Consider the following 25,737-nt stretch of genomic DNA (forward strand, 5'->3'; position numbering starts at 1 on the left):
GCAGATTCTTAACCACTGGACCACCAGGGAGGTCCCGAGGCTGCTTCTTAAACGAGGTCTGAGATGTGTGGCTCTTTCAGTTTTATTCCTCTGACATTGTACAGGAGCCCTGAGGTAGTGGTGAGTTGTGGGGTTAGGGAAAGTGTTCTAGAGCCTATGATTAGGGCTCAGCCTGTTAGTAAGCCTGAGCCTCTGGACTGGGACCTTCACAACGGCTTCTCAGCTTCCTGCCCCCCTCAGGTGAGACAGGAAGACTGGAGGAACCTGGAGTTGGGTATCTCCCTTCCCCGCCAGGTCTGCTGGGCTCTGATAAGACCCCAGCAGGCGAGGCTCTGGTTAAATCGTTTCCGGAGGGCAGGACTTGTTAAGAAGTACAGAGTGCCCCCGCGCCTTTCAAAATGGTTTCTTTCCCCCTCCACGCCAGGGGCCTGAGGGGAATTTTCTCTGATCTTCACTGTGAGCACCTGGCAGGACTCCGGGAGGTAACCTCACAAAACTGCACCCACGAAGGGGCCCTGGAGTCTTTAACTCGCAAGCACTGAGTCCCCACAGCAGTCTGTCTGTCTACTACAGTTACGGTTTTTCTACCCCAGCTCTGGTTCCAGTGGATGTTTTTGCTCCGGGGCTTCTGCGAGTCTCTACACCTTCCTCTCTGTCTCTCTAATTTTGGGGGCAGTGGTATATGCCCTATGACTTCAATTCTCTGTTGGATCTAAAAGAGTTGTTGATTTTGTTTCTTCAGCTTTTTTCTTGTTGTGAAAATGCGAGTGATGACTTCCAAGTTCCTTGTATGTCCGACCAGAAACGTAGTCAGGATTCCTGTTTTTGATTGCTTCACTCTGGCCTTTTAAACTCATCTTGTTGTCCTTCCTGGGCATGCAGATGCACCATCCCTACAGCACTCCATGGTCGCTTTGGGAAATCTGTCAACCATTTCTTCATTTCTGCACATCTGGTTTAATGTACCATCTCCATAAAGCATCCAAGCAGGAAGCTGGGTTTTTTGCTTTTTGTCCACATGCTACTGCTAGCTGACAGTTTGCTGCGTTTTAGGGTTTCTATCCAAAAGAAGACCATAGGCTCCTGGTGGCCAAAATCTGTGTCTCTGATGTTCCGATTTTCTCTTAGCACCTAGCAAAGTAGCAGAAAGGTAGCAGAGCTCTTTGCTCTTCGCTAATAAAAAACTCAAAATTTACTGATATTTATTCAATTAAACACTCAAATCTCTTCCATTTAAAGAAAAGGAAGTCTAAGGAAAAGGTTAATTTGGCTCTAGCCCGATGGGCCAGACCGGAATTAAATAAAATCAGGGCAGCAAGAGATACAGAGGCTGCCATGTCACCAGGGCAGCGTGGCGTCACCACGCCTGGGGCATCATCTCCACACCCCTCATTTCCGCTCCACGTGGTGCCGCCTCGGTGAGGGAGCGGATTTGGAGCAGCAGCTGCACAGCCCATCCTCCCTTTCTGTCCTTTCCCCAAATTAGGGGGTTCTTAGTTTAACTCAGGGGAATGACTCTAAATACTTTATTCCTATGGGGACCCAGGGTGGCTGGTGCCATTGTGTCCTTCTGGATCCCCTCACATTTAATGAAGAAAAATCCTTTCTAATGCGCACTCAGCCAAGTTTTGTCAAGTGTCATCATGGGTTGTTTGGAGTTACATTGAACGGACCGAATCATATTTTCTGTCACTCCAGGTAGAAGGGGTGAGCCCTGCAGATCTTACCCACGAATCCAGATCGTAGCCTGCTGACCTGGGGCCCCTCCAGGACAGCTCAGTGGGCAAAGTCGGGTTGGACCAACCAGCAGTACCATCGTCCTGCCTTGTGCCCTCTCCCTTATAGCTCTTTCTTTATACACGAAACTTTGAAAAGATGGAGAAATATAAAACCTTCTATTTTTTCACCTATATTTGTTACACAGTAGAAGTGCGTTATTCAGCTGCTAATGCTAACCCGAGAACCATAAAGAGAGAGACCAGTTTTTGTGTTCTGGGTTTTTTCAGGCTGTCTCCTATTCCAGTAAACGGAATATCAGGATTCTCCACAGAGTCATGTGATGACGAGGCAGCACACAGCTGCCCTCTGGCTCTGTATGTAAATGAACTCAGTCACCCTTTGGGTTTTCCCCTTTCCTTTCCCTGCTCTTTGCGGAGAACACAGAACCATAGGGAGTAACTGGCTGAAGTTTGCTCTGTACTTTAATAGCAGGCAGAAAGCCAAACTACAAACACAATGACTGGATTCAGTTTTACAAGCAAACACTGGAACTGAGTTCACTCTAGTCCGGGAAGAATGCCTGCGATCAGAACTAGCAGGAAATCCAATTCAAAACAGGGCGTGTCACCTTAATTCACAGTGTGGCCTTTACACCTTTAATGACAGCCTTTGGAAATAAAGTTTCCTTCTGTAAAAGGTCCATATAAAAGACTAAATTTTACTCACATGATACTAGAAATCCTGTGCAGAACATCTGAATTCCCACAGACAGCAGCCCTGGTAGGGGCTGGGAGCTCTCTCTTCCCCCTTTGGATAATGATTATCAAAGTCTTAGAAGGTAGTAATAATTACCTAATTCCGCCAACCTCCTTCCGACCTGTGACCCACCTCTGACATCATATCAGCCCCCCTCTTGTTCTCTGCGTCACTTGAATAACTTAATACGGGACCTCAGATCCTGAGGGAAGGAAGACACCCACTTACTTTGGCCCAGGCACTCCCTGAAATGTGCCAGGAGGTTTACATGCCTGTCTCTTGTGCCTCTGGCTGGCCAGGGATAGCCCTTGAGCAGGGACAAACCCAAGTGCTGAGTCTGTGGTTCCAGGAGGGGTCAGGAGAGGGCAGGACCTCAGCCAGCTGCCCAAGGCTGGGCCTTACCTACATGACATTGTTGACTACAGAAGCCAGGCGTGTGAAACAGTGGGCCAAGTGCCCCTCACAAACATTTTAACTTGAGTGCACAGGAGGGGGGGTGTAGAAGGGATAACACTAAGTAAAGGCTTCCCTAACTTCAAGGTGTAAGTGAGGAATAAGAAGGGGGCAAAGTTTCTCATCCCCACAAGGACATTATTTTGCATGAATTCTTAATATTTTATATAATTCAGCCTCAGGTGAACAGTTGCCAGATTTACCAAATAAAATATAGGACGGCTAGTTAAATGTGAACTTCAGAGAAATGATGAGTAATTTTTTAGTGTGAATATGCCCTGTACTTTACCTGAAATTCACATTTACCTGGGTACCCTCTATTTTATTTGGTAACCCTACTCAGATGTCAATTCCAATGAACTGATCCCCAAAATTACTTTCATTACTGGGATTCAGGATTGTGAATCAGACCAATACCAGCCCTCACTGTGCTGTCTCATGGGACAAGATGCCATCTCTTCACTCAACTACAAGAAAACAGAGAGCCCACAATTCTGGCAAAGGCTTCATAATAGTGTCAAAGAGTAAAACCGTAACCCCCAGGAAACTAGGTTATGGATGGTGTCCACACACCGCACTTCTGTCTTCCTGAGGAAGTCAGAACTTCTTATTGAGTCGACTTACGGTGTTATTACAAGAAAAATTGAGAGGCATCTTTAAGCTACACAGCATGGCCTAATAAAGAGAGAACAGTGGCAAACCTGGGTGCAATGTGATTCACACCAGGGATCAAATGTAATCTGCAGCACCAACCAACATGTTCATGAGTTAGTGGAAGTCCAAGGACAACAGCCCCTGAACTGGCAACCCCAGCAGAGGCTGGCGGCTGAACCAAGGGGGTCGAAACAGCTCAAGTGTTAAAGCCACAGCTCCCAAGTCTCTGTGTTCACTAGGTCTTTCCCCCTAAGCCCAGTCTTCAAACCTCCATACTCTCAAGCCAGATTCTCAGGCCACACAACTGACATTTGTGGCCACAATCCTACCAAAGACCACCTGTGTGCAATGCCTCCATCTTACTGATCTGGTTAGGGTCAAATAAAATGAAACAGGTTTTCAATAAAATACCAGGAAGCTCATAAAATGGAATTTAGGTGAAAATACACCAAACCAGCACCAAGGTTCAAATTGTGAAAGAAAAAATTGCCTTATAACTTTAAAAGAGGGACTTCCCTGGTGGTGCAGGGGTTAAGAACCCCCCTGCGAATGCAGGGGACAGGGGTTTGAGCCCTGGTCCGGGAAGATCCCACATGCACGGAGCAACTAAGCCCGTGCGCCACAACTACTGAGCCTGCGCTCTAGGGCCCGTGAGCCACAACTACGGAAGCCCGCGTGCCTAGAGCCCGTGCTCTGCAGCAAGAGAAACCACCGCAATGAGAAGCCCGCGCACCGCAACGAAGAGTAGCCCCCGCTCGCCACAACTAGGGAAAGCCCGTGCAGCAACGAAGACCCAACACAGCCATAAATAAATAAATAAATTTTAAAAACCAAAAACAAAAAAACTTTAAAAGAGTCTATATTTTAAATCTTGCTTTTAAAACAATGTGGCAGAAACATCATTAGGTTATTGTATATTTCACAAATAATATGTAATAAAGAGCTTTGTCAGAAGCAGAACATGACTACCTGGAGGGAAGAAAACAAAAAACTATCCAAAAACAAGGACATTCAGTAAATAAAACACTTTTTAGGATTAAAAAATAATAATATAAAGATGGATTTTTAAATCATGTTTTAAAAATTCAATAAATACTTTCTACTTTTGTCTTTTTTAAAAAAAAGAAAACAATAGAATACGGTGCACACAACACAGTGGTAATTTTGTGAGTTTTGACATGAACACATCTGTAGCCCAGCCAATCCTGCAAACAGTGGAGGGGAGACCGGTCAGCCTAAGGCCACTCTGGCAGCTGGGAAGAGCCCCCTCCCGAGCTCACAGGCCCTCGCATTTCCACGCTGCCTCTGACCAAGCCTTCAGCAGCTCTTCCTGCTGCTGACAACCAAATATGGAAAATACATGAGTTTTTAAATTATTATTTTCCTCACACATCTGGGGACAGAGACCACGCAAGTGAACACACGCAGGTCCATACGACTGCTCACGCGTTACAGTGCCACGCGGGCCAGACAGTCAAAGTGTGTGCCTACCTAAGCGAGGAGCCGGCGGGAACAGCATGATCCTCTTAGGGCTAAAATTCTCCTCCTGCTCACACATTCCTAAGATCTAGGCGCATCCTTCATCAACACAAAATGCTACCCTATCTTGCCCATTAGATTTCTATCCACAAAAACTAACTGGAATGCTTCCACATACAAAATGGATCGCCCCTCTGTTAGAACAACAAAAATGTCTGGGTATTTTTTCTGAACTCCTCCTCGCAGATTCTGTATTTCCTTCACTTACAACAATGTACGTTCCACAGCACCCAAGACAGAAATTTCTGGTTTTAATTATTTGCTCTTAAGGAGAAAGTAGTAAGGAAAGGAAGATAGTTATTACTATTTATTCATCAAAGCAACTTAATCAAATGTCTACAGTAGAACTGAACGAGGTCATCCTCAACATGTCCCTGGAGCCGCCCCTCTACTGGACTCTACCCGCTCTGCCTCTGATCTGACACCCACTCTGCGGAGCCTCTCTGCCGGGAGATGACTTGGATCCAAGAGTCATTCTCAAAATGCTACCCATGCATTTTCCCCTAAAAAAGCAAAGCCTTGAAAAGGCCACGTCCACATTAATATGGAAATTGTACAGCATGTCAGGAAAAGGTAAAGCTGCAGCCACATCCCTAGAAAACTCTTTGAGCCTCATCCAGTTTGTTTACATTTTCTCAAGGTCATTAACATTTTCCCTTCTCATCAACAGACTACAAAAAGCTCAAGAAAACGTGACATCCTAGGCCCTCTGTGTGCTCAACACTAAAGCAAGCCTAAGACAAAGAAAACGTGACATCCTAGGCCCTCTGTGTGCTCAACACTAAAGCAAGCCTAAGACAAAGATGGGGCTCCTTTCTGAAGTCACGTAACCAGAATTCCACTCTGGACTCCGACCTGCCCTGTCACACAGCTCTGCAAGCCTCACTAGCACCGGACATTTAGCAAATTATCTCATCTCCCTGACTTCAGTTTCCCCATCTGCAAATTTAAGATAGTAATGTCTCCCTGACACTTCTATTAGGGATTAAAGGAAATAACCCACATGAAGCATTACATATGATTAGCTTCTTTTCAAAGGAACAAGAATTTTCATGCCATCTGTTGCATGCTGTCTTGGGCTGCCACAGGATAGACTGGGAGAGGTGGGAACCAGCACCAAGTACTGAGACTCAAAAATCAGGGAGCGGGCTTCCCTGGTGGCGCAGTGGTTGAGAATCTGCCTGCCAATGCAGGGGACACGGGTTCGAGCCCTGGTCTGGGAAGACCCCACATGCCGCGGAGCAACTAAGCCCGTGAGCCACGATTACTGAGCCTGCGCGTCTGGAGCCTGTGCTCCGTAACAAGAGAGGCCGCGACAGTGAGAGGCCCGCGCACCGCGATGAAGAGTGGCCCCCGCTCGCCGCAACTAGAGAAAGCCCTCACACAGAAACAAAGACCCAACACAGCCAAAACTAAAATAAATTAAAAAAAAAAAAAAAATCACGGAGCAAAGATTCTCAAGATAAATTCTAAAATGAACAAACCACTCTTCAGCTTACTTGATATAAGCACAAAATTCAACAATTTAAGTTTTGTTTCATTCATATCAAACAAACACTTAGAATGTGTGCCAATTTCAAACGTATGGTTACCGGGGGGAATGCAGGGAGGCATAAATTGGGAGATTGGGATTGACACATACACACCCTATATAGTAGTATATATAGTAGTGTATAGCACAGGGAACTCTTCTCAATACTCTGTAATGACCTAAATAAGAGTGGATATATGTATATGTATAACTGATTCACTTTGCTGTACAGCAAAAACTAACACAACATTGTAAATCAACTATACTCCAGTAAAAATTAAAAAAGAACGTGTGCCGGTTTGAGTACGAAGTAAAAAGATGACCTGAACAGGGCCCTGCCCTCCTTGGGGCTTACACATGTTAAACTGATCATCAGCAAGCCAGCGGAACCTTAAAGACCTAGTTGATCAATGCAGTACTTTAAAAAAAAAGAAAAAGGTCTCCCTGTATGTTTTAAGAAGCATATTGCTCTAAAATTCCTTTTTACAGGTTCTCAAGAAAACTGAGAAACAAAGAAAAGTGAGTGCCAAGCAACAGATCCTCCATAGTGAAGTCCATGCACGAGGCTATGTATCTGCGGTACAGTCAGGTTGTCCCTCAGTAACTGTCCCCCCTGCAGGGTGGGACGACTCCGTGCTGCTGAAAGTACAAGAGTCAAGTGCAACGGCAAGAGTAAAATTCAAAAATCTGCCAGATGTTGTGTTCATGGACTAGCTTGGTTGTTGTCTTTGAAACTGATTGTGTACCTTGTTTTTAAATTTTAAAACATTCTGTCCCCCAATCAAGCATATCTATTTATAAATTATTCACACACACAGAAGCAAGGCACTGATTTATGGCAAGGTTTTCAGACTCTCAACACAACACAACAAAACACAACAGAATACAGAGCAAAGAAATAAGTCCTAGGATACACAGGAATATAACGAGTGATAAGAGAAGCATTTAGTCAGCAGAGGAAAGCTATTCAGGAAGTGAAGCTGATAAAATTATTTGGAAAATATTAAAATTGATCTTTACCTCATATTACACACCAAAATACATTAAAGTGTTAAATATAAATGTATAAAGCATTAAATATAAATAATTAAACCATAAAATTACTGGAGAAATAAGTAAACATTTCATTGATTTCATGATTTTAGTATGTCCTCACTACACAGACCTTTTTTTTCCCAATTATTTAATGCCTACCTATAGCTTTAAATTAAAAGCTTGGTTTTTCTAAGAAAACTAGTCAGTGTAAGTGAACATAATCATTTTGGATACCTAATGAATTTGATACAAATGCAGCAAAAGAACATGTTGTCCAACCGTTACCTGATTGGAAAAGAACCTTTTCTATTTTTCTGAGCCCTGAGAGCAGTGGCCCCAGCCTTCAGTCATAGATGCAAATTACATCAAGAAACTGTGTTTGTGGGCTGGGGAGGCTGCAATTGGAGTAAAGAAGGTCTGATGAGGAACTCTTCATCTTTGCTGCAGACTTTTAATTGTTTACTGGGGCTATTTCAGAATTTAAAAGTGGATCATGCGCTCAACATCACTAGTCATTAAGGAAATGCGAATCAAAACCAGGATGAAACACCACCTCACACCTGTTGGGATGGTTATTTAAAAACAAAGGAAAATATCAAATATTGGTGAAGATGTCAAGAAACTGGAACCCTTGTGCATTGCTGGTGGAAATGCAACATGGTACAGCTGCTGTGGAAAACTATGATAGTTCCTCAAAAACTTAAACATAGAATTACCATATGCTCTACCATTTTCACTCCTAGATGTATACTCAAAAGACTTGAAAGCAGGGACTGAAACACAGTTGTACATCAATGTTCACAGCAGCATTATTCACAATAATTGAAAGGTGGAAAGAACTCCAATGTCCATCAACAGGTGAACGGATAAACAAAACGTGGTCCATCCATACAATGGCATATTATTCAACCTTAGAAAGGAATGAAATGTTGACATGCTACATACAACATGGATGAACTTTGAGTATATTATGCTAAGTGAGATAAGCCAGACACACAAGGACAAACAGCGTATGACTCCACTTATATGAGTTACCTAGAATAGGCAAATTTATAGAGACAGAAGGTATAACAGAGGTTCCCGGGAGCTGGGTGGGGGGAGGTGATGACTGGGGAGACAGAATGTGGAATTATTGTTTAATGGGTACAGAGTTTCTGTTTGAGATGATGAAAAAGTTCCATATACTGGTGATGTCTGCACCACGTTATGAATGTACTTAATACCAGTGAACATACCTAAAAATATTAAAATGGTAAATTTTATGTTATGTATATTTTACCACAGTTTTTTAAAAAAACATATCATGGATTATGTGTGTATATACATGAGAGTTTACAGAGTAAAAAATGTACTTTTGCCTTAAAGTAGAGCAACTTCATTTATTCCGTCAACAAACATTAAATTTCTACACCCTTATGAGATATGCATAGAAAGGTAGTTTACACAATTCAGTACGTAGACTTGCAGGGAGTAATTGGGAACAATGGACAAGAAGCATATTAAATGTGAAGTCCTATATATGTGATTGTTGCGGCCCTGGGCTTTGTAGATTCCCCGAGGACCCTGTGTGGGTGGTGTGACAGGCCCTAGGTGCCCCGGCATCACTGCCAGCATCCGAGCTGATGGCTACCACCTGCTGGTGCTCATTCAGTTCTCACACACAACCACCAGCAGAGGTTGGCAAGGGTCTTCTCTGCTGCGTGATCAGAGAACACACACTTAGAAAGGTAGAGAACTATACCTGCATTTTGAAATATGAATTTCATTCTCTTTGTAATTCCTCATAAGCACCCCTCAAAACAGGTCAATGACTCCTTTTGCACTGTTTAGCAGAAGGTGACACTGGGTGGTGTTCAGGTGAGACAAGGAGAGCTACCCAGAACAACTGCTCAGTGGGGCTTACCTGCGGGCCGAGCCTGCGGGCCGCACGTGCCTCCCTGAAGGCAGGGGCTCTGCTCACAAGAAGAACATGTGTTCTTCCTTTTGTCAACCTTCAGAATCACAGGAAACAGTTTTAAAACATGTTCTATGATTCCATGATTACTTGGTAACAAACAGCCATTCAAACTCTTTAGCAATGTGTGAGAAAGGCAGACCTCAGACAGAAAGGGCAGGCATGTTGTTTTGTGAGCTGCATGTGTATATACGAAGGAAACGATCTGCAGTATATCATTTATGTTTATTAAATTTCCTTTTAAGCAGTCTTAGTGCCTGTCACACATACATTAGTATTTCCCTCATCTCCCTTATCAGATTGTTTTCTTCGCATTGCCTACTCAAATTACTTTCAACCATCAACTCTGACATCCTCAGAATCGTATCAAAAGAAACCAACCCCACAGAATTTGGCACAGATCTGAATATCCCCCTTCCCTGTGCCTCACTATACCTGCAGAATTCTACCATAACAGCCATAAAGGAATGCTGCACACAATCATGAACACGTGTTCCCTGCTCTGGGCCTGCAGCACCCCACTTCCCTCAAAGGGGGAACAAGGAGCACATTTTCCACAGCACCCAGTACTCAGCACCCAGCAGAACCAGCCTGGCACAGAGCAGTTATTCAGCAAGTGTCTGTGGAATTGATGGATGAATATTAACTTTATAAGGTTAGATTTGTGTTTAGAAGTGAATTTTTGTTATAGAAAGCCCCTCTCCCCCAAATCTAGCAGACATCTCCATACCAAATGAATGAAAAATAAATCTCAGCCAGTAACTTCAGATTTAGACAATTTAACAAAAGTAAAACCACCAGGACAGAGCCAGGCACATTAAATGCAAGAAATCCTAGTTATTCTCTTAACTCCTGACAGCTAATATTTAAAGTTTTAAAGAAACTGTTACCATTAGATTCAGTAACTCCTGATCATAGACATAAAGGACACAATACCACAGACCTTTTTCTGGACCAATCCCCCGAATGCAGGCACCACCATCACTAACATTTTATAGAGCCCACAGCCAGTCACCATCCCAGCCTGAGGGCATGGGGTTCACGTGTGGGGCAAGACCCGGAGAGCACAGTGGTAGGTAACTATAACAAAAACAACCTGTTTTCCAAACTCTAATAATAGACTGTAGAAAAACACATTGAGACACACACCTAACCCTAGAAATTTTAGTCATTTTAAAGCTATTAGCAAGGATCTTACCCCAACCAACAGCCTCTCCTCCACCCCCACTGCTACATCTAAAAATAAAGTAGCACATTAACACAGGCATATTTTGCTTGCTTCAACCAGGAGCTCAGAAAACTCCCTCAAGCCTTACTGCAGCAGGATCAGTCCATTGTACACTATGACTCAGCACTTCTCCACATTTCTGGAAATTCCTCACCAGCAACATGACCTACACAGGAAGCCAACTTTCCATTTCAATGTATAACAGGAAGTATTCAAACACATTTCACCTAAACTGGAGAACTGTTTTAATGTAACTGCTGTTACATCAAAATAAGTGAGAATCTACTGAAAGGCATTGTTAAAAAAAAAAAAGAATGAAGTATTTTATTTTAAAACACATAGACAAATAGTGATTTGCTAATCCAGTACAACCAATGTGAACACCGGCACTTCAGCACCTAGAAGACAGGAAAACAGGAAGACAGGAAAATGACATTGAAAACTGAACTCAGTCACTGTGCGGGGTTCTGCGGCACACACCACGGCAGAGCGGCACAACTTTGGAAAACCTGTGTGTGTTATATTAAGGGTCTGCTAAGTTTTGTTTTGAATATCTGACTTGGCCAGTAACATAATATACAAAAATAACAGTGGAAGTGTAAATATTTTTGGGAAAAAAACTTCTGTGGCAGATATTTTAATAGAATATCTCTCTCCCCTAATTAGTGGATCGAAATTATTTGATTAGCACAAAATACATTAACAGGTTACAGAGGTTTTATGTTTCAGAAGTGATTTTTTAGATTAACAGACTTTAAAACAGCCTCTCCATTAACAGGGCCTGTGTCTCTGTGTGCCATTTTCCCCCTTTACAGTCAGAAAGCTGCTTTCGCAGTTAAAAATGTCAGCTACAAGAAGTTGTTTTTCCACAATTCTTAAAGAGAGTTTCAAAACTTAAGTTCAATAAAAAGCCAAATAGCTCAGCTATTACAGTCATTAATAAAATGCATTTAACATTCGTGCAGCATCAGAATGTAAGACATCTGTTTCTAATTACAGTTTTGGCTCAGAATAAAAGTGCCTCCCCCACAACAGTCTGATTATAAACTGTTCTTTTCCTCCTCTCTCTTTTTCTTCTTTGGAAGCTGTTGTCCTTCATTCTTGCTGGAAGCCACCTGACCACTGCCAGGAAGAGGAATGCAAAACATTCCCAGGACCGGCTGTGACGTCAGCCCCACATTCCACCTCTCTGCGGTCAGGGCTGTCGGGAAACTCCAGCCTCCAGCAAAACCCCTCAAATGAGATAACAGCTGAGGCCTGCACTAAATCACACTAAGAACTCCATGTTACGCTTTAAAGATGGATTGGGGGGTACTGAGCTGGCTTTATGAAGTATATTTACCACTGATATTCAAAATTTTTGTTTGTTTCTTGGGAGAAAAAAAACAAGGAAAAAGTGACTTAACAACGATGATCAGCAGACCGATCACCTTGGGCATCAGCGTGCAGATGGGGTGAGACGGGCAACAAAACAGTCCGGGCTTCAACCAGCAGACCCTGCTCAATTAAACAACCCCGCAACCTGTCTCCAAACCCTCTCACAGGAAAAAGAGATGAAAGGCCCATTCAAGGATGCTTTAGAAATTAGTAGATGCATTTTCTCTAGAGAGAATTATTGTATACAGATAGAAACTGAAAGGTGTAAATATTACAGAGAAAAAACAAACATACACATAATCTTCTTACAATTTTCATTTGTAACTTCTAGATTTTTATCAAGTGTATTTGTTAACATATTTGCAAATATATTAATAATACATGCTGTTATTAGGAGCAATCAACATCTACCATGACTGTAAACTGTAGTTCCTGGATAGAGGCACATGTGTGCGCCTGTGTGCCATATTATATGTGTGAACTTACCCACCTCCCATTAAGGTGCGTGTTGGAAAGAAAGAGCACAAGGTAAGAAGTAAAGGGATGTAAGTTCTAGTCCTAGTTCTGCCTCCAGAAAAGTTAATTACCTTTTCTGAATCTGTTTCCTCATCTATAAGAATCTAGTCCTACTTATACCACGAAGGTTATCTGAAGAGGAAATAAGACAACAGACAAGAAAGTACTCTGGGAAGTTACTTGATTAGCTTCTGTCTATTAGGTGTTGTAATATGTCACTAATAAACGCATCCCAAGGATGAAACTGGGAATTCATTACAGTTGCCCAAGTGTCCGTCTGTAAGGGGAACTCTCCCGTAAAAGCCCTAAATCAAAATAACTCAAACTTCCTGCCTTCTGCATGGTATAACAATAGCCCAGAATAGAAATCAGAATATCTAGTTGCCAGTAATGTCTCAGAGGTAGAAATATGAAGGAGGGAGAGGGAGATCTGTCATGTGTCCTACTCACCCACCTCTTAACTCTACCCCTCAGGGAGCCATGGGGAAGAAGGTCAGTATTGCAGAGGCTGCCCTTGAAATAGGCTCCCTGATTTCAATGAGGTAAGGAAAAGCTGAGGCAGCGGAGCTAAGTATCCAGAGGCAGAGCACACATAAGAACCCAAAGGACCCAAGTTATGATTTGAGCTATAGGGATATTTGGTGGAAGACAGTTAATGAGAGATATCTAGGACCAGAAGAGCTGAGAATCCTAAGAAACTCCCATCTGATCTGTAGGGTAAGTGACAGAGGTCCTGTCTGATCAAGCATGACAATGTCCAGGGCCTCTCTTCTGCGTCCCAGCCTGAGTCAGGAGCCGTCCTAGAGCCCCTAACTCAAAGAGTGGCTGGGTCCTTTAGGAAAGAACCCTTCATTGATACCATAATCATGTCATTTAACTCTTCTTACTACTCTTTCCCAAAGTATAACTTTTGGGACAACTGTGCATTGTAGAAAGGGAAATCTAGACCTTTCAGGATTTATTGGACACTGTCCCTGATCTAATGTTGATCCTTGAGGACTTAATACCTCTGTGCTCTACCGGTTAAATTGAAGGTTTTATGAGTGACAAACACAAATGGAGTTTTTCTTATGATTATCTGCCCAGATTCTGAGTTTGTAGATGAAACATATACTCAGAAATGGGCAGAACTTCCACCTTTGCACCTTGATTCATGTAATGAGAACTGCTGTGATCAGAAGAGCTGGAAAGAAATCCAAAACTCTTCCCTGCAAAATAAAAACGAAAGAAATACTGCATCTTCTGAGGAATCACAGAGATTAATACCACCCCTGGAGGCTTGAAAGGCACAGGCTCGTGATTCCTATCACACCTCCTGTTGTGGGCATCGGGCCTCGCGGAAGACAGACAAGCTTTGAGAACGACAGCAGATTATCACAAGCTTAATCAGGGAGCAATTCCCACTGCTGCTGCAGATCCGGTTGTGGATTCTATCAACACTGGAGCAAATCAACCCGTTCCCTGACCTGATTTCCAGCTACCGATTTGAGAGGTAAATGTGAATGTGCATGTGTGTCTTCCTATTCCAACCAGCAGAGAAAACACAAAGCTACTTGCTTTCACCTGGCAGGCAGCAGGGTACTTCCACCTGTTGTCCTAGTGCTATGTCAACCCTGGTGCTGCACCATAACTCAGTCTGCAGGAACATTATCATCTCACTGCCCCACAGGACAAGATGGCATCATACTGATAGGATCTGTTAGCAGGAAATAAAAGGTACCCTAGGACATGCTGGTAGTACAAGTGTGTACCAGAGGATAGAAGAAAAACACTAGAAAAATTCAGGAGTTGCTCCCTGAGTAAAATTTCCAGTGGTGCTAGGATCTGGGGCATTTTAAGGTATTTCCTCCAAAGTGAAAAAATGTTGCACTTTTCATCTACTACCACCAAAAAAGGGGCACAAATCTTAGCATCGCTCATTGGATCCTGGAAGCAACACATGCTTACTTTACCTGCTCCTGCCATACCGGCCATCCTTCCCTCAACCCACACTTATGGCCTCATGGGAAAGTCTGCATGACAAGTAATCTGAAGTGGAAAAATGTCAAGCCTAGCTTTCAGATGGGCTGATATGACATGGGGTAGCAGCTGGAAATATGTGTGTTATAGCTTTGCAGCTCCCCTCAGAAAAGGCCTGACAGATGAGCAGAGCTTCATGTGCATCTTGGGTCCAATGTGCCCAGAGATGGCATGAGGTATGGCTCACACTGACCTGTGGGTGGCCATGACTGCTTAGCTGGGTAGTTGGGACTAGTCCTCAAGGGCACATCTCAACGTCCATTTGACCCAGTAGCAAAGACAGGTAATAGTGTAAGCCAAACTGCTTGATGAAGAACCAAAGATTAGACAGATGATCACGAAGGGGAAAAGGAGATGATGGAAGAGCTGACAAAGAGACTGTCGGGGGACTTCCCTGGTGGCGCAGTGGTTGAGAATGCACCTGCCAATGCAGGGGACACGGGTTCGATCCCTGGTCTGGGAAGATCCCACATGCCGCGGAGCAACTGAGTCTGTGCACCACAACTACTGAGCCTGCACTCTAGAGCCTGTGAGCCACAACTACTGAGCCCACGAGCCACAACTACTGGCCCACGTGCCGCAACTACTGAAGCCCATGCACTCTAGGGCCCACGTGTCGTAATTACTGAAGCCCACGCACCTAGAGCCTGTGCTCCGTAACAAGAGAAGCCACTGCAATGAGAAGCCCGTGCACCGCAAAAGAGAGTAGCCTCCACTCGCCACAACTAGAGAAAGCCCACGCACAGCAATGAAGACCCAACACAGTCAAAAATAATTAAAAAAAAATAAAATTAAATTAAAATTAAAATAAAAGACATTTGTACATTTTATTAAAAAAAAAAAGAGAGAGAGAGAGAGACAGTCAGGGGACAAAGAATGACAGAGAATATCTGTGTCCCAGCTGAATGCTTCCTGGAAAAGAGGAGACTCTCAAAAACCAGGAGAACGTGATAAATCACCTATAAATACTTGTCTGGGGACTTCCCTGGCGGTCTAGTGGTTAAGACTTCGCTTTCCAAGGCAGGAGGTGCGGTTCGATCCTGGTCGGGGAGCTGAGATCCCACATGCCTTGCAGCCAAAAAAACCGAAACATAAAACAGAAGCAATATTGTAACAAATTCAATAAAGACTTAAAAAAAAAAATACTTGTCTGATTCTTTACAGAGCCAGATCCAGAGCTTGTCTGGTGGGTCACAAGCAGAATCGCGGTGGCAAAGGCTACAACACCACTACTGACCTGTCAGAGTGCAGCTTGCCAGGTCCAGCAACAACCCTGAGGGATCACCTGCCACAGGGCAGCAGGGTGATTACACGGTACCCTTTCTGTCAGGAAAGAGTAACAACAATGCATTCACTCAGCACTGGTTTTGCCCTCCTCGTCTGCCATGCTGTGCCAGCACCTCTGCAGTATATTCAACACACCAGGTACCAGACTTTGGCTGCCAGGGCAAATGGACCATGGAGTGCGTCATAACCACTGTGGAAGTGAGAACTCTTAATACCTATGCATACTTCTTTCCTCAGGGTGTCATTATATATTTATGCATGTTAAATCATATTCCTTCTGCCTTTCCTGTATTTTAAATAGGGTGTGTTGGTGATATTAGCCTACCAGCCATGCAATTCACTCCAAGTTACAGAATTATAGATTCCACTGCGCTTCCACTGCAGGGGGCACGGGTTCAATTCCTGGTTGGGGAAGTAAGACCCCGCATGCTGCACAGTGTGGCCAAAAAAAAAGGAATTCACCAAGAGTTCTGGGTTCAGAGAGAATAAATGCTAATATTCTCAGCTGGGAAACCTGGGCCATAATTCTAGTTTTGTCACTAGACCTTCTTTTTCACTTAGGTCATGGCAGGTCCGTGCTTTTGAAACAGTGTTATATAATGTTCTCTGTTTTCTGAATTCTCCACTATTAGTGCAAATGGTTTAATTCCTTTTTCCAAAAAATGTTTTAATTTTTCATTGAACCAGCTACATTTTCTCAGTCTCCTGGGTAAGCACCACACACAGTTGGCTAAAGTTGGGGCAATGCCTACCATCATAGAACACTGTATGTTTTCTTGGCTAATTAGTGCTATTTTCTTACCAAGCTCTGTCAAATCAGCCATTGACAGGCTGGAAAGAACTGGTGATAAAAGCCACATAAATACACCTCTGGGGTAACATGCGTATTTCTCCTAGTCGCAGGGGCGGGGAAGCCAGCAGTGGCTTGTTTGCTCTCCAAGCACGTTCAGACGGCCGGCAAGGAAGCTGAAGTGGTTCTAGCGCCTCCACAGGCTTCGGAGTCGCCTCACCAGGCGTGAGAACAGGCCCAGGGCGGCACAGTGTTTCACAGGCAATCCTAAAACTATAAGACATTTTCTCAGTCAGCTCTAAAGCAAACATATACCTTATCGTATGGATGATATAAATCCATTTTCCAGAAATATAATAGTCACAAACTTTTTAAGAGCTCCCGCCCTTAGTTACATATCAATGTTGTGGGTCAACGAATACCTGCATCAGACAAACGATGTGTTATGTGCTCTTCAAATCTCCTGTATTTAGTCTTATGAAAATGAGTTTCTATCAGACAACAGGCATTTATTGATTATCTCCTGGATAGATAGCTTCAAGGTGCTCACTGCTCCACATAAATGCTTTTTTGGTTGTTTGTCTTATAAAATAGCTGGAATTTCTGATACTGGAAGTTACTAAAGGAAAATGGAAGTCTTCTCTTCTAAATGATAACTAAAAATCTACTAGTGGTCAATACAAGTGTTTTCTTTAATACACTAAATGAGGTTCACGCTTAGAAATTATTTATTCTGGAATCTATCAAAATGCTAAATAAAGAGACACTGAATTTGAGACTTGAATGAACCAGCTAGGTAAGGGCACGGCAATTATACAAGTACAGCTAAAAAAGCTATTCTTCTCGGGACTTCCCTGGTGGTCCGGTGGTTAAGAATCTGTCTTGCCATGCAGGGGACGCCGGTTCGAGGTCAGGGAACTAAGATCCCACATGCCACGGGGCAACTAAGCCCGCGTGTCACAACCGGAGAGCCCACACACCACAGCGAAAGATGCCACGTGCTGCAAACCAAGACCTGACGCAGCCAAAATAAATAAATAAACAAATATTTTTTTTAAAAGATGCTTCTCATTATGTCCCTCTCACAGCAAAGATAATGGAGTAGGTCACACGCTATAAGCGCTCACGACACAGGTGAAGTCGGTGAGGCAGACGCGCCTCCACTGGTCGACATAACACTTTCTACCTTAGGCAGCAGAGGAAGAGCCCAGAACACAGCACAGAATGTTTAGGATGCACCTCCAGTGATAGTCAAGGAATCTGGTCTTATTATATTAGTCAGAACATGGGGAATTTTCCTAGACACTGTACGGAAAGGTTTATAAACACTGGAAGTATTTATTGCAACCCATAGCTGAAGCACTGTTTTGAATTACTGCTGGTTTTTTAAAAAAGCTAGCTTTCAATAATGTTCTGGTTTGCCTTTATAAATTACAATTTGAATATTACAATGTGTTAATCATAGATGAGTGCATTTAATCCAGGTTGCTTTGATAAAGAAACTGCTGACCCCAACTATTCAAGATGGAACGCATGACAATGACTACGCTTGTTCCTCACTAGTGGAATGATACAGAAGAGCTGTTAGATCAGCTGGCCAACAATACGCCTTCCTTTGGCCTGTAACTGTCAGAGAGAGAGAGCAATCCTTCCTCAAGCCTTGATGAGTAAACACATAACATCTGTCCTTATTCTTTCAACCTTGAAAGTCACAGTTAATTCTTGACATTACAGTCAGTTCAGAAAAGAAAACAGTACCCACCTTGCTTACTCACTCTCCTTTGGGTACCTCTAAATCACTGTGCTGTACAAATGTGTGCCTTCTTTCAGCAAGGAAGTGCTGTATGTAATTACCACCATTCGCTTTGTTAAGTTAACGTAACAAACAGGCTCTTCAAATGAAGACTATGCCTTATGCAGTTTCTTTACTAGCCTGGCTCATTGCAGCACTGTTTACAATAGCTAGGACATAGAATGATGCCTGAACAGGTGTCTGTTGACCAGACTGACTGTAAGAAAGGTACTCCAATGCCCCATGAAACACTGTATTTACATACAGTGTCTATTTACACTAAAGCCTTTACACTTGCAGAACTAATGATCCTAGTAAGCCTTACCAAAAGATTAAGCCATTAAAATCTCTAATTATGCTAAATGAAAAAATTATAAAAAGCTTTCACAACAGAATATGTATTCTTTACAAGTGTACACAGACATTCTCCAGGACAAACCATGTGGTCAGTAAACTTAAAAAGATCAAAATCATACAAACTAACTTCTTTGACCACAATGAAATAAAATTAGAAATCAATAGTACAAAGACATGTTTAATTTCCACATATTTGTGAATTTTCCACAACACAATCCTAAATAACCAACAGTTCAATGAAGAAATCACAAGGGAAATTTGAAAATATTTTGAAAGGTGTGAAATGGAAAGCACAACATAGCAAAACTTATGAAATGTAAATAAAGCAGTGTTCACAGGAATATCTATACTTGTGAATAACTATATTAAAAAGAATACAAATCAACCCCACCTTCCACATTAAAAAAACAAAAATAAAAGCAAACTAAACCCAAAACAATCAGAAGGAAGAAAATGACAAGGATTAGGCAGAAATAAGTGAAACAGGGAATGGAAAAACAATAAACTAAATTGACAAAACCCAAAGATGGTTCCTTGGAAAGACTGACCAAATTGACAAACCATTAGCTAGACTGACCATGAAAAAATGAGAGAAGACTCAAATGGCAAAAATCAGGAATGAAACAGGGAAATCACTACCAACTTTACAGAAAGCAAAGGGATTATACAGAATACATTAAGGGAATAGTATGAACAATTATAACAATAAACTAGACAAATGAAATATTATGAACAAATTCCCAGAAAGACACAAACTACCAAAACTTACAGGTAGAAACAGAAAATCTGAATAGCTATAACAAATAAGGAGATTGAGTCAGTAATTTCAAAACTTCCTACAAACAAAAGCCCAGGCCCAGATGGATTCACTGGTAAATTCTACCAAATGTTTAAAGAGGAATTAATACTAACCCTTTACAAATGCTGCCAGAAAGTAAGTGATTAGGGAATACTTTACAACTGAATCTATAAGGCCAGTAGATGCCTGCCACCTAAATGTGACCTTACAGAAATCTAGACTCGTCATTCGTCAGAGCAAAAACCACCTCCCTAAACGTGAGAAAACCTAATCCACTATTTTGCTTCAAAATTTCATCTTTCCTTGAATGAACTAAGATTAGAAATTTAAAATCTACTTGCCACATTTACTCTCCTGTAAAATAGTTAAATTTATATACTTACGTCATAGAATTTGTGAATAAATGAAATGCCTTAAAGGAACTTAGAATACTGCCCAGCATATAGTAAATTCTGAAATATTACCTTAGTTCTTAATAGCCATCACTTTATAATTTTGTTTAGCATGAGGCTTCCCAGACTACGACTTCTATATTTTCACTTTCTGATTTGTTCTATGTCAAATTTGTTTGCCATTTTGGATTCAAATGTTGTGAAACTACATACTTATATTTACACAAGTTATGTGAGAAGTGAATTTGATCATCAGTAGGCACTCCACATTTATTAAAACTTCTTTTTTTGAGTTCACATTTATTCCAGGTAAAAAGAAATCATTAGGATTTCCACAGATTTTCCTCAACCTGTATCTGAATGATGGCATAATTTATCCCAAATGTTTAATTTTATAGATGAATGATTCTCATGATATTTTTCCACTTTCATGTTCCACTTTTTGGAAATTTAAGGCTATTCTTTGTTTCTAAAGGCTAGATTGCAACCTTTCCACTTTTGTAAGAATAGCAGCAATAAATCAATAATATAAATTATTTTCTCTAGTGTCATTTAAATGCTTATTCATTGATTGGTCCATAGAATTGAAAAAAATATTGGGAGGCTATAACAGGGGGAAACAGAATGAGACATTATTGAGGGAGAGGACCTGGAAGAGGGCCATGAGGGGGAAGTGGAGGCTAGGGAGTGTGTCTGGGTAGAGGGAGGGCCACCGCTGGTAGCTATAGGGTGGGGGTCGTGGAAGACCAGAGTATCTATGAGGGGGCATCAGTGGCAGAGATCTACGAATACTATGTGGAGGCAACGGATGTGGGTAACCCAAGGGAGAACCAAATGGAGGCCCTGGGAGGGGAGGAACATGACCACTGGAGGTCTAGGATGAGGCATTCCAGTGGTGGCTGGGGTGGTATCTGCTTCCCCCTACCCCCAGAGCCTGGGGGCCTGGCATGGGGGTTTCCTAAGCCATGAGGGCCATGGTAACCTCCTACCAAAATTAAACACATTTCAAGAAGAGAAAACTAGAGACCAGTATCACCTATGAATATAGATGCAAAGCTGCTCAGCAAAATATGAGCAAACTGAACCCAGCAATATATTAAAAGAATTATATACCATAAGTAAGTAGGCTTAATCTCAGGAATGCTAGGTTGGTTTAACATCTGAAAATCAATTAATGTAACACAACCATATCAAAATAATAAAAGACAAAAACCATACAATCATCTCAAAAGACAGAGAAAAGGCATTTGACAAAATGCAACACATTTTCACAACAAAAACACTCATTAAACTCGGAATAGGAAAACTTCCTCAATCTGATAAACAGAGTCTATAAAAACCCTATGACTTACATCATATTGAATGGTGAAGAGTTTCACCCTAAGAGCCAGAAAAGGACAAAGATGTCTGCTCTTGCCACTTCTATTCAACTCTATAGTAGAGGCTCTAGTCAAGGAAAGTGAGGAAGGAAAAAAAAGAAAGAAATACGTCCTGATTGGAAAGAAAGAAGTAAAACTCTCTATTTGAAGATGACATAATCTTGTATATTCTAAGGACTCCTCTACAAAACTATTAAGAGTAATAAATGAGTTCAGCAAGCTTGCAGGATACAAGGTCAACAAAAAAAAAAATTATACTTCTGCACAATACTAATGTACAATGTGAAAATGAAATGAAAACCAAAAGTTTCATTTATAATAGCATTAAAAATTAAACTATTCAGGGATAAATTAAAGAAAGTGCAAAATTTATACCTGGAAAACTATAAAAGACTGTTGAGAGAAATTAAAGAATTTTTAAGTACATGGAAAGACAGTTCATATTCATAAATTGGAAGACAATATTGTTAAGATAGCAATGCTCTCTAAATTGATCTAAAGATTCAACACAATCTCATCAAAAACCCATCCGGCCTTTTGGTAGAAATTGACAAGTTGATTCTAAAATTCATATGGAAGTGCAAGGGACCTACAATAGTCAGACAACACTGAAATGAACAACAAAGTTGGAGGATTCACACTTTGACTTCAAAACTTACTACAAAGCTACACTATAGTAATCAAGACAGGGTGGTACTGGAATAAAGACAGACATATAGATCAACAGTGGCATAAGAAAGGACACATAAATCAATGGAAAAGAAATGATTCATATTTATGGTCAACTGATGTTCAACAAGGGTACCAAGAAAATTCAACAGGGAAAATATAAACTTCAGCAAATGGTGTGGGACATCTGGATATCCACAGGCAAAAGAATGAATATGAGCCTCTTTCACCATACACAAAAGTTAACTCAAAATAGATGACAGACCTAAATGTAAGAGCCAAAACTATAAAAACTCTGAGAAGAAAACATAGGAGTAAATCTTCAAAACCTTGGACTGGGCAATGGCTATTAGATATGACACCAAAAGCACAAGTGACAAAAGAAAAAATTGGATGTGATCAAAATTAGAAACATTTTTGCCTCAAAGAACACCATAAAGTGAAAAGACCGCACACAAAATGGGAGAAAATATATGTAAAACGTATCTCTAATAAGAGACATGACTACAGAATACATAGAGAACTCTCACAACTCACTAATAAAAAGATAAATGACCCAACTAAAAAATACGCAAAGGACATTATGAATAGTCGCTTCTCCAAAGAAGATACACAAATGACAAAGACGCACATGGAAAGATACTCAAAATCATTAGTCGCTGGGGAAATTCAAATCAAAACCACAACAAAATACTGTTTGCTATTTAGTAGTATGCCTGTTATCAAAAGACAGCAGCAGGTGCTGGTGAGGCGGTGGAGAAGCTGGCGCACACACACCCTGCTGGCAAGAAGTCAAATGCTGCAGCCCACATGGAAAATAGTTTGGCGGACCCTCAGAATTTTAAACATAAAACTACCATATGACTCAGCAATTCTACTGCTAGGTACAAATTCAAGAGAAATGAAAACATGTCCACATAAACACGTGTACACAAATATTCACAGTAGCATTATTCATAATACTCAAAAAATAAACACCCAAATGTCCATCAACAGATGAATGGATAAACAAAATGTGGTATATCCATATGATGAAATATTATTTGGCCATAAAAAGCAATGAAGTATTGATATATGCTGCAAGGATGAACCCTGCTACCATGCTAAGTGAGGGAAGCCATTTACAAAAAACCATATATTGAATAATTACATTTATATGCAATTTCCAGCAAGGCAAATCCATAGAGACAGAAAGTAAATGAATGGTTGTCTAGCGCTAGAGACTTAGGGGAAATGAAAAGTGAGTGCCAATGGGTATGAGATTTCCTTTTAGGGTGATGAAATTTTTCCAAAATTGATTGTGGTGACGGTCATGCAACTCTGAACATATTAAGAAACCACTGTATACTTTAAGATGGTGAGTTGTATGGCATGTTAATTATGTCTTAATTTTTAAAAAAAGAAGTTCTCAGGTACCTCTCTACGAATTATATCTTGTTTTACTGAAATGCTTGTGAATGATGCCTACGCCATCAAAGAGGACAGGGAAAGAGAGTGAGGTGAAATTCTCAGCACGATGAGTTCCAACTGAATTGCATACAATATAATAAAATGCTCATTTAGTAAGAGCCAGGTCAATTCCTTGACTTGTGTAAATCTGCATTTATAAGGATGCTTGTAGTTCACATCAGCTCTAAAATTCACAGTGCTTGGCGGTGGTACTGCTACCATGTTATCTATCTAGGTCACATCCTTGGTCTATGTAATATACATGCAAGACAGCAAGATAAGATTCCAAACAGTAAATTTACAAAAATATTGTCACTGAAATACAGTTGGTTACAGATTCCCTGGGATGGCTCCATCTCATAATGGAGAAGGTAACAATAAATACCCATAGCCCGGGCTTCCCTGGTGGCGCAGTGGTTAAGAATCCACCTGCCAATGCAGGGGACACGGGTTCGAGCCCTGGCCTGGGAAGATCCCACATGCCACGGAGCAACTAAGCCTGTGCACCACAACTATTGAGCCTACACTCTAGAGCCCGCGAGCCACAACTACTGAGCCCATGTACCACAACTACTGAAGCCTGCACGCCTAGAGCGCGTGCTCTGCAACAAGGGAAGCCACCGCAATGAGAAGCCTGTGCATGGCAACGAAGAGCAGCCCCCCTTCACCACAACCAGAGAAAAGCCCGCGTGCAGCAACAAAGACCCAACGCAGCCAAAAAAAAAATAAAATAAATTTTAAAAAAAGAAAGAAAAAAATATCATAGCCCCATGGCGTTTCTCCTTCACTGGAATGAAAACATAAATTGTGGCCAGATCATGCAAATGAACACCCTATTTAAAATTGCAAGAATTTTTCAAAGGTAAACTAAAACACAAAATGCATCTCACTTTAATCCTAAGAACTAGCAGGGCAAGCAAATACCCTGTCAAGTGAAAATGAAAGAAATCCATGGACTTGGGAAGTCCTGCATGCCTGTGTGAAGAGAGGAGGGTCTCCATTAACCTCATACTGCAACAGCCATCGTAAGATCCATGCACAGTGGCATGCCACTTAATATAAATACTTGTGCTCCACAGTTTGTGAAATATTTTCAGGCCTATAATCTCATTTGATTCTCACAAAAGAAGGAGGGGAGATAAATAGCAAGGACCCAGCAAAGTCCCAGAGAAGATACCCAGGCCAGGGAAGGGACTCTATTTTTTTTTTAATTAATTAATTAATTTATTTATTTTTATGGCTGTGTTGGGTCTTCGTTTCTGTGCGAGGGCTTTCTCTAGTTGCAGCAAGCGGGGGCCACTCTTCATCGCGGTGCGCGGTCCTCTCACTATCGTGGCCTCTCTTGTTGCGGAGCACAGGCTCCAGACGCGCAGGCTCAGTAGTTGTGGCTCACGGGCCCAGCCACTCCACGGCATGTGGGATCTTCCCGGACCGGGGCACGAACCCGTGTCCCCTGCATTGGCAGGCGGATTCCTAACCACTGCGCCACCAGGGAAGCCCGGGACTCTTACATCATCTGGCCCCTGACTCCACTAAATGTTTGTTTTGACTTTCAACATCACTTCTTCAAGCCCAGAAGCCTATGGAGGGTCCTTTTGTCTGGAGTGATCCAATTAGATAGTCAACTGTGATTTGTAAATTCAGTCATCATGAAGACTGACAATCTAAGCAAATCTTCCACAGTCTCAATGTAATTCAAAAAAAAATTCTTTACAGTAACATTTATTTACATACTCCCTGATATACCCTATTTTAAAATGCTACCTCTCAGAAAATGTAAATTTCCTTCATAAATTAATAAAAATTAATTTAGAAATTGCTCTTCAGTTCAAAAGGTCTCTTTTAGGCTCCTGGGTAGATCCCATTTATAACTTCTTGTATGGGAAGACTTTTCACTACCTTACAAGTCTTTAAAAGTGTAACTTGAAAATATGAGTATTTTCCCTAACATGTATTAAATTTAAAAAATATTTGCATGGAATGTAAACCTAACAGGAAGTGTTGACTAGGTCATAAGTCCTTCACCAACAGTCCAAACATCA

General features: G+C 41.7%; 1 protein-coding gene across 7 annotated transcripts in view; it reads right to left on the reverse strand.

The window, feature by feature from the left end:
* The window catches only part of SPIDR (scaffold protein involved in DNA repair), a 358,224-nt gene that overhangs the window by 145,728 nt on the left and 186,759 nt on the right, over window positions 1–25,737 (reverse strand). For 3 of the 7 annotated variants that reach the window (XM_082364143.1, XM_082364147.1, XM_082364148.1), the window contains one exon: window positions 2,446–2,526. The exons of 3 other annotated variants lie outside the window; for them this stretch is intronic. In XM_082364143.1, the coding sequence (XP_082220269.1) occupies window positions 2,446–2,526 (81 nt within the window). Of the gene's footprint in view, window positions 1–2,445; window positions 2,527–9,590; window positions 9,638–25,737 lie in introns of those variants that run through there. One more of the 7 variants, XM_082364150.1, reaches the window with a different exon arrangement.

Source organism: Balaenoptera borealis (genome assembly GCF_965194805.1).
Source record: "Balaenoptera borealis genome assembly, chromosome: 17".
In the NCBI taxonomy this organism is placed as follows: Eukaryota; Metazoa; Chordata; class Mammalia; order Artiodactyla; family Balaenopteridae; genus Balaenoptera; species Balaenoptera borealis.